We start from the raw sequence: 10623 nt of genomic DNA, 5'->3' as shown, positions 1-10623 counted from the left end.
TGGACTGTGGAAAGCTTTAGAGTGCTGATCCACCTTGTCAAATACAATTTTACACTACAGTGTATGACAGAGATGTTATACATACAGTAACTATCCATGTGAAACCATATTGCAATAGGTAAACAATCAGCCCAGCATGGAAAATTTCCATTTCTCTGGTGTGTAAAAGTACTGCTTTCTGCAAAGCAATCACGCAATGCGCCCCATATACTGAAGAAGGGCTTCTCACAGGCAAGCCTGGAGGTTTAATATTACTATATATAGTTACAGCTGCATTAACCCTATTAGGAACTATAATATATGAACAAGAAATAGAACAGGTTATTTCACATCACAAATAATAAACAGGTTAAAAGGACAGTACTGCTCCACAGTATTACCTACCTGATGAAAGCATTCAGGTCACACTTCGGTTTTTAGTTAAGCATGCATTGTTAAATATGCTATTAAAGGTTTTGACTGTTATAAAGTATGAATAACAGTTTAATAACAGATTAATAATGAAAACATTGCCAGCATAAATCTTCACGTGATATGATTAATGTTTCATATAGTTACCTATTCTTTTAACACATTGTCATAGCCTGCTATTAATACTTGTCCAATGTTATTGATACCATGCTTTAACACATTTATAAATATGTTATTGGCTGTTTATAACAGTCTTAAGCAGTGTTTCCCAAATGCTTGGATATTAGGGAGATGTAAATGCACTAAAGTTTCTCCATGACCTAAACCAATTATAAATCTGTACTTGCCATAACAGCACATGTTTTGTCAATCTGTGATAACCAAAAATAGCATTCACAAATCACAATAAAAAGTGTCTACGTTGACTTTTTATAACTATGGTTTATAAGTGCTGAATGCAAAGGCAGAATTGCATTGTCAGGTTATTGACCAATCTTAGGTTTAGCAGTATGTAAAAGTTGCATAAAAATTTATTATTTTTTGCTTAAGCATAGTCGTTATACATTATAACATTAACCAAAAGGCATATTATTTACATAATTCAGGTACGCTTTTTACTGCTTTCACAATCTGGCCATTTCAAATTCTTAATGTCGTACAGCTTTTAATTCTAATGTTCATCTCCTTTCCTGTTATGCTTTCTATCAGCATCTCTTATTTCTTGTTAAACATTTTCTTTTTATACAGCGATATGCCTTTACTAAGAAAAAGTTAAACATGGGATCAACCACCATATTTTTTGTTTCACATTAAACCAAATCTTTGAAATCTTTGAGAAATTTCAAAACCAATTGCGTACATTATGTATAGTTTAACTTAGTGAAGCCAATTGTTACAGGCAGCAATTATTGCAATGCTGCCAAAAAAAGTTGTTTGATAACATTTCATTTGTCTTTGCTGAAGTCTGCAATGTTGTTTTACTGCAGTATAATAAGCATTGCTTGAAATATTAATATAACTTTTATTGCAAGGACATTTTAACATTATAAAAAAGAAATCCATTTCAACTATTCGGACTCTAATAAGAGTCTTTCTGCCCACTATATTGTTCAGTTAGCTTTGAAGGTTACATTTATAAGAGGATGTTGCAAAAAGCATATCGGTCCTGTTTAACACCATAAGCTACAGAAGGAATTGAGCGGTTGTTCAAATGGTTTCTTCTTAAAATACATTTGAGACCGACTGAAGAATCACGAGGAGGAAACTGACCCTTTGGATAACCAAAATGGCCAGATGACCAGATCCAACCGGTCAGTACATTTTAAACACTGTTTTCTGCACCTCATTGCAAAAATAAGAAAGTAAGCAATTTTATTTGTGGGACACATGACCCTTGTACATTAAAGGGTTAACATTGGTACATGGGTTAAATATGTTATGTACAAACTGGACACACTTATACCTTTTCTTGTTTGTTTCTATTAAAGCTTGTGATGCTCCTAACGTCTGAATGTCTGGTTGGATTGTACACACCCAAAAATATATACACCCCAAAAACTCACCCGCTGTTTATTCATAGATCTATGAGCATAATGGTTTGTGAGCGCAGACTGGTGTAATGTGCTGTGTTAGACAAACACCCTTCTGGTTAATTGTGTGTTCATTGGCAGCTGCGGTCTCAGTATTTCTCTCTGCTTTATGTATACAAGGGAGAGAGGTAAAGTGGAAGGTCAATCTCACTCAACATGATGAATATACATAACTTTTTTTTTTCCTTATTCCACAGGAGCACTTCAAAGAGGAATACTGACTATTACAACCCTGTACTATCCAGAGGTAACGGTCTGGCTCGATATACAAACATTTTTCAATTCCAAGCAGTTCTGATGACAATCCAAACATTCCCTCTACAGGGAACCCCTACCACACCAGAGCCTGCTGCTTACTTTATTCAAAACCTTCAAGCAAAAGAGAACAAGTGTGATTGGGACCCTGGAGTAGTGTCACTGATTATCTGGAAACTGACCTTCAAAATCAAATACTACTCTCTGATCCACCCATGCATGTATACAACTTAGAGACTGTCACTGAAGAATGCTGGCCCACAAGAAGCCTTGATGGAACTTGTGCACAATGTAATAATTGATGCATATTGCACTATTAACCAACAATGCAAAATGCAATCAACTCAAAATCTAGGCTCCTAACAAATGGTATGCTTCTGAAGTAAATTATACACCAGTAGTTTATTTAAAAATAATAATAATAAAAAAAAACCCAACCCACACACTTGACTTTTTTTTATTTATTTTTTTTTTTTTTTAGTAAAACAAAGATATTTTGATTACAGAAAAAGAAAGCAAAGTGAGTCCACAATAAATCAAAACATTTGTTTCCTAAATTAATCAGTTTAGCATATTAATACGTTTAAATTCCAAACTAAGTGTGCAGTAGCCAGTGTTATGCATTGATACCTTTCAAAGGCTGCTGGGACAGGGTATAGCATTTTAGTCTGAAAAGTGAACGAAGGGGTTTTCCTTCCCATCCTTTTTGTACAGTAAACGGAGTTGAGATACAAGCACATGGAATATGACATTTAACCACACACTGCCTTGAACTGTATACTAAATACACTTCTGTTTTTAATGCAATCAGCAACTCATTAAAAAGAAATCATCTTGCAACTATCAGCTTACAAGGAATTTTCTGCATCAGTGAAAACCCTACCCCTCCTCTTGAAAGAGTTTATGTTGACCACATCTCCCCTGGAGAAATGGGACTGAAGGGTTTTACAGTCCCCATGGCAAGCTTTCTTCTACTCAAGCAGAATGTATCCCACCCTCTGGATAACAAGCTTGCTTCTGCACATTACTGAAGCATTTTCTGGCTAAGTTAACTGCTGCAGGAGACCAGACCAATGATATCCCAACCCAGAAGCACCTAAAATAACACCTTGACACCACCCTGCAGCTCTTTCCACACAGATCGGAGAACCTCAAAGGGGGGTTACTTTTCACTGCAAATGACCTATATGGGAGTGATTAGAAAATGGGTTTAAACCTTTATTGTACTTAAAACACATTTGGTGATATTCAAAAAACACAATTCCAATGACTGCATTAACCTCCCCATCGAGGTAAACACACACAAGAGACTAACATGCACTGCCAGAGCTGTAGCTTCATAACCATGACGCATGAATGCCCTCTCAAATATTTAATACATCTGCATGCTTGTATGTTTCCACCCCAAGATCCCCTTCAATACTCCTTTATAATATCTACATTATGTACTGGAGGAGTATGAAGAGGCAATCAAGATGAATTTCCTTTGCAGAAGACAATACCAGTCCTAATATTTTCATTCCTTTAAACTGTCAAGTGCTATTAAGGAGACTTAACTGGTGTAACATGTGTTTCATATCGTTCCTTTCTTGAGCTGTCACCATCCAATAGATCAAAGCACAACAAAATAAAATAAAATAAATGATGTTTCTTTTAAATGTGAACCCTCTAAAAAGCAATTCAGTACTTGTGTGTAATACAGGAAGCAAGGAGCCATTAACCATTCTTGCTGCTGCAGTGTATGATGCAACTGATAATGCACTGATCTATGTTGCAAAAACGTGAATGCTATCGGACAAATGGCCCAGAGACACAGACTGAACATGGATTACTCCATCCTAAATCTTCTCCGACATGTCTCATCTATCTTTGCACAGAAGCTGGCTCTTGTAACTGATCTGGCAGAACTTCAGTGTTGTGGGGTGAAATCTACCCCCCGCCCCCACTAACTTGTTTATTTAAGGGACTGTTCCTTGGTCTTTAGGCACTGCATTACACTAGCATTCATTGCAAAATAATGTTATTGTTGTATGCTTTGACACATTAATGTATTACTGGCCCAACTTGAATTGTCAACGACCTGTGCAGAACTCTAGTAACTTTACACAGAAGGTGGACGACTCCAGTTTCTGTACGGGTGTTTGTTATCTCTTGAATAAGAAATGCTGTAAACATCCGCTTACTGCACTAATAAATTCAATCATACAATTTACTCATAAATTATGTCTGTGATAAACGGATACATTGATACTACCACCAAAATTCACTACAAATAAAATACAGTAAATGTGGGTAATTTATCGTTGGGTTTAAATTGCTGTCAGTATTTAACCACATTGGATACAATTTCTCTCGCCTGATTTAAGTGTTTGATAAGAAGCCATGTCTTCCTTCCAATCAGTAGTGGTACAGGTTGTGGGTTCAACACAAGGGTTAATAGGATGGCCACAGGGGTTAAATCCAGTCTGAAATCAGGAGAATTTAGGTTCCAAGGTCGCAAGATAATTTGAAACTGCTTTAAATCAAGAGGAACAAACAGACACTCTCCCATTATTTCAGATCCCCTACTCCCTTTCATTATTATTTTTAACATGTACAGTTGTCCATGCTCTGGTCTTTCAGTCCTCCCTTCTCAAACCCATCCAGCACCCCTGGTTAGAAGCATACGGCACAAAACATTACATTAAAATATAACTATATATTAAATATCTAAGTGTTTATGTAGAAAATGAAGCAACTTTCAGTAGTCAAGGACAGACCGCCTGCTGGTCCTGGGATGCAGATTCCCTCTTTTGGTAGGGCGGTGGTAGTTCAGGTAAGAAGCTATGATGAGAAGGCAAACCCACAATAGAAGCCCTGGACACTCTAATGGTGTAGACAGATTCTTCCTCCCCTAAACCGGTACCAACCCTGGACAGAGCAACAGGAAACAGAATCAGTGTTCTACAAGAAACAATTTAAACAAACTCCACTTCTATTGGGAGTGGAAAACTGTTCTTTAAGAAACCAATTCCTTGTTTGTTTTTTGTAAAAAGAGAGACTATACAAGCTACTGTATTTCATAGTCCAGAAGCCCACATACTCTTCCTTTGTCATGCATGTGTCAGAGAGGGCTGCAGAGCACCACATGACAGAACACTGAAAAGCCTTGAGAGCACCAATTAAAATCCATTCAAGATCATCATCATCATCATCATCATCATCGTCAGCATGAGCATGAGCATCTCTCTTCGGTGTTTGGACATTGTTTTTTTAGGGGGGAGAAGGGGGAGGGGTAATCAGACAAATGACAGTTCTAGACAGGGGAGCACTGTAAAATATGTTCTGTGTTGGTCTCTATCTAAAAAGCTGTTTTGCGGTAGAAAAGTATTCTTTTTAACTGTCTAAACATGACGCGGAGAGCCAAGAAGGATTCATCGCTTTCGGTTTTTGAAGAAATGTCAACGCCAATTAATTCCCCCTTCCCTCCCCATCTAGACCTTACATTCACGGAGGTCAAATGTCTATTATTAGAGTTGATGTTGGCAAGCAGTCATGGTGTTCCTGTGGGCAGGGCCGGTCTTAAGGCGAGGCGAGTGAAGTGGCCTCCTAGGGGGCTCCGCACTCAACCGGAGTGCCGCGACACTTAATGTGTTCATTACGAACGCTCAGGGGTACAAATTTGGCAGTATGGCGCTAGATTCTAGCGCTATGGGTACCTCATATAGCACTAGCAACATTACATTCTGGCACCAGTAGACATGTTTATTTATTTTAATTGTTTTTTTTTATTATTTTATTTCTTAGCAACCATAGATGGATGATAGTTTCTCATTGCGTCTGGACTACTCACATGACCCACCCACAGTCATCCACACACAAAGGAGAGAAGGTTTGTGTCATGTGGGAGTGATAGCAAATATGTCCACAGTGCACTTTTACACAGTTATCAATTACATTTTTGTTCAGCAAGTCAAAAAGGTATGTGGGCAATAGTAGACTCAACAGGTAACAATACATTGTAAAATAATGTTTCGTGTTTGCAAGCCTCTTCATTTTACCATGAGCTTTGCTAGTTTATAAACACATTTTGTGGATTAAAAAATAGTCATGCTTTGGTTAGATGCATATAAAATCAGAGATTTATGTTAAAACCAAATCAGTTGTTGCAGCTAATGTAAATCTAATCCATCAATACAAAGCTGAATTCACAAGCTATTGTTTTAATATGTCAAATATTATTTATTTTATATTATATAAATAAAATGATTGTTTCTCATACAGTTCATTTTGTTACATACTCCAATTACATATTTCTGAATGCAAGAACAATTAAACTACATCCACACGCATCTAAAATACCCTATAAGTACAGTCGTTTACAAATTATTTTTCTTCAAAAAAATGTTTAAATAATATTACAGGCTGCTATGAGTCTAGCCTTGGATGAGAGAGATGAGGCAGAATTTGCTTTTTACAAAATATTACAAATATGGGTGTAATTAGATATGGGGTACATTCTTTTCAATACAAGTACTGTAACACAAAACACTAAAAACTAACTGAAGGGAGGGTTGGCAAAGTGACACTGCACAGAGTGTCAAAGTGGGATTGTTTTGTTATTATTAATGTATTTATTTCTGCCTGGTTATTCTCGCTGCCGACTTGTCAGAACCCACTTAGTTGGGCATTACAGTATTTTTCAATAGGCCAACTGGGGCACGATCATTTCAGAAAGTCAATATGCGATATGTTTAAAGTAGACTGGAATTCTGAGTGCTTTGAAGTTGTGAATTATATAAAATGAGAAAGTAACAAACAAACAGAAAGAAGTATTCATTAACATTTTAATATCATTAATATTATATACTGCATCAACGTTAGTATATGTAGGTGCATATGCTTACATGATGCACCGATATACTCACTAAGACACGGTTGCTACTGCAGCATTCATTTAATGTTCTAGACCCACCCACCCCCCCCCCCCCAGCACTTAATCATCCCTGCCTAGGGCCTCGCACAGCCTAGGGTCTCATACAACCTCGACCTAAACGCAGTGCACACAACAATCACACTCAGAAGACACAGTTTTAGGGGTCTTGCACCTACCTTTGATTGAAGGTACTGTAGTAAGGTGGTGGGCTTTCATAGCCAATAGAGATGTTGCCATGGTTTCCAGTTCTCAAAGGTGGTGCTTCAGTAAAATATGCTGGGGGTGGTGTTGGAAATATGACGACAGAGTCGCCTGAAAAGAGCAAAAGGATCTTCTGTAGGAAAATGAATAATGAAATTTATTCTATGGTCAGACAATACGCAATATCCCAGATTTCAAGTTACCTGTTGCTGCTGTTAATAACCGTATTCTACAGCACAAGAGAGGCAGATTATTGACCTGAAAAAAGGTGTTCATTGTGGAATCATGCCATCTTTTACATCATGAAAAGCAAGTCTGATCTGGTTACAAAATGAGATTCTTAATTGAACCTTTTTAAAATTACCACAAGCGACTACGCTTGTGAAATACTGCAAACCTTAATTATTTAACAGCATCATGGATATCTCACCATAGAAAACCAGATCATTGTTCTTACCTACTATGATGTGGTGTGGCTCAGAGTGATTGGGGAGCCCCTCAGGTAGAGCCTGGTTTTCTTCCATTTCATTGAAGTTTTGCTTCCTTCTAATGCACCCTGTGATAAGTAAACCAAGCCCCACCACCACCGCCACTGGGCCCAGGATCTGCATCGGCAAGAAGCTACAGTTCTTGTACTCCAGCTTTGGACTACAGAGAGGGAACCAGAAGCCCACCACGGTTACCAGCAACCCCACAGCCACCAACAGAAACCCGGAGATCAAGATTCGGGCATACTGGTGCTTCTGCACACACATGAGGCAAAGATCAGCTGCCCCTTGCCCACTCCGTCCAAGGCTCAGCACGTTCAACAGGATGAAACCAAAACCCAGCACAGCAAGGGGCGGTCCAGACACCTCCGGTCCCTGCAAGCCTGGGAAGTGAACACTGAAGGAGTCGTCCACTGCACAAAAGCAAGAATCCAGCCCGGCTAGATCTGTCACCAGCTTCAGGACTACCACTGCACAGAAGCAGGAATCTGGCCTTCTACCCAGGGCTTCAGAGGAATCTGCTGGAGCAATTCCTACATTAAAAGAGGAAATATTTTACTGACAAATTATTAGTCTAAACTCTTCTGTACTCACATAGGGGAGCTTTGTTAGTTTGTTTTTGAGGGGACAACAGAGACACTAACTAATGGCAGCTTGCTAGTTCACTACACCAGACTAGTACTACAACATGGGAAGTAGCCAAGATTTCTGCGTAGCTGCAAGCTCTGTCATTATTCTTTGTTGAAATAAAATTATGAAAAATAAAAGTAATCCAAAAGACCTTCAACTCAAAAAAAAAAAAAAAAAAAAAAAAAAAAAAAAAAAAAAAAAAGTGACCAGTGTGTTTTTTTTGTTGTTGTTTGTTTTACATCACAACAACCCTGCATTATAGGGGATTGTTCACTGACCCGATTGTAATACTGCACACATGAAGACAGTCCTAAACAAAGTGTAGAAAAATCTGTGAAAAAAAGTTTGGCAAACATTTGTGAACAATTCTTGGCAGTTTTCATGTTCAGAGAGAGAGAGAGAGAGAGAGAGAGAGAGAGAGGAGAGAGAGAGAGAGAGAGAGAGAGAGAGAGAGAGAGAGAGAGAGAGAGAGAGAGAGAGGAGAGAGAGAGAGAGAGAGAGAGAGAGAGATGAGAGAGAGAGAGAGAGAGAGAGAGAGAGAGAGAGAGAGAGAGAGAGAGAGGAGAGAGAGAGTGAGGAGAGAGAGAGAGAGAGAGAGAGAGAGGAGAGTGAGAGAGAGAGAGAGAGACGAGAGAGAATCAGTGCATCCCTTTTGAATAAGGATCCTAAAAAGATAATCCTCTGCATGCAGTGTGTGTGTGTATTCATATGTACAGGGCATACTGAAAGAATCCTCTGCATGCAGTGTGTGTGTGTTTTTGTATGTACAGGGCATACTGGCCTATGGCCCATGCTGGCCTTGCTTCCTCAGCCACTGTACAAGCTGGATCTCAACGCCAGCAAGCATCGGCTGAATTTAATTAAGCAGCAACTAGATACAGACCGCAGATGGAAATCTCATTAATTGGGGAAAATTCTGCTCACAAGTCACAACACCCGTTCATTTTATTTTCTTGGAGTTACGAAGTTAACTTTTTGCCTAGGGCAGTTTCTCCTGGGGGGCCGGAGGGGTGTGCTGTAGTGTAGAGTTTCCCATATCTAGAGAAGCACTAGTCCAATTGCTGTTTTAACTTGCTATGGGTATTCTTTGTCTATTCATTGTATTAGAGGTTATTGCGGGTATCAGAATCTGGAGGCACATGGAGACACTCGTCACACTTACATTTAAACATGGATGTAGATCATGCAGATCTACAGGGTCATGTTATCGATGGCTTATTCTGTACTTGCAGCAATGTCAGGGGAGCAATGTCACAGACATGCTTTAAGATTTTAACACAGAATTAACACAAAGTACTTTATTACCTTTATGAAAATCACAAAAGCGTGTCTTGGTTTGAAAATGACTTGTACAATTCCATGTGAAACAACAATAACTAGACATGGTCACGTTGTAAACTAGACAGATTCTTTACTCTCCCCTCTTGAATAGAGAAAGAGCTATCGATCTGTCAATCCTTCCCGTGTCCGGGCCAGGCGAGGTTCTCCGTTTTGGGTCAAATTAATGACATCCACTTCACTTACATCACCTGTATTGTATTTGCCTAAACCATTTTCTCATGTTTTACAGGTGTTCTATTCCATTTCGGAAGACTAAAAGAATGGAATAACTTCGATTATAAAACTGACCACAAACACAACCAACGTTCTATACATTTTCCTGTCCGAAATAACTCTGTTTTATTACCCAAATGGGCCTTTAACAAAACACCATGACAGCATCTGGAAAATATTGGAAAAGGGGGTAAAAAGTATAATTTATCATTCATAATACTGTGAATTAAATTTTAAATCAATCCACGCATAAATACCGGCTTTTCTCCTTAACATTCTAAGCTACAACTAATCTGACAACATAGAAAGCTGCTTGAATATTGATACTTTGACGCTGGTGTAGAGACAAGGGAAATCATGTCTGTGACAGGACATCGTAATGAAGGCTCAGTTCACAGCTACTGGACAGCAAATCAACAGGAAAGACACGATTGGTCCACAATTCTGTCATCAGCCAGTCAAACTGCCAACCCTGTTTCAGTTCTTTCCGCACCAGCCAATCCACTCCCTGCAGCTTGAATGACGCCCCGCCTCCAACAAGTTTCGAGTCCGACTATACTACACGGACTATTCAACAATT

General features: G+C 38.7%; 1 protein-coding gene across 1 annotated transcript; it reads right to left on the bottom strand.

Annotated features, from left to right (window-relative positions):
* Window positions 1-3460: 3460 nt before the first annotated feature.
* Window positions 3461-10319, bottom strand: LOC117403870 (transmembrane protein 171-like). Its single transcript, XM_059006537.1, has 4 exons — window positions 10301-10319; window positions 7829-8392; window positions 7347-7482; window positions 3461-5165 (listed from the first exon to the last, which is right to left on the bottom strand). The coding sequence occupies exons 1-4, from the start codon at window positions 10317-10319 to the stop codon at window positions 5003-5005; spliced, it is 882 nt and encodes a 293-aa protein (XP_058862520.1). The 3' UTR covers window positions 3461-5002.
* Window positions 10320-10623: the final 304 nt, after the last annotated feature.

The sequence above is a fragment of the Acipenser ruthenus genome, chromosome 2, assembly GCF_902713425.1.
Source record: "Acipenser ruthenus chromosome 2, fAciRut3.2 maternal haplotype, whole genome shotgun sequence".
Taxonomy (NCBI): Eukaryota; Metazoa; Chordata; class Actinopteri; order Acipenseriformes; family Acipenseridae; genus Acipenser; species Acipenser ruthenus.
The sequence above is the reverse complement of the archived record's forward strand: the minus strand, read 5'-3'. Positions and strand labels throughout refer to the sequence as shown.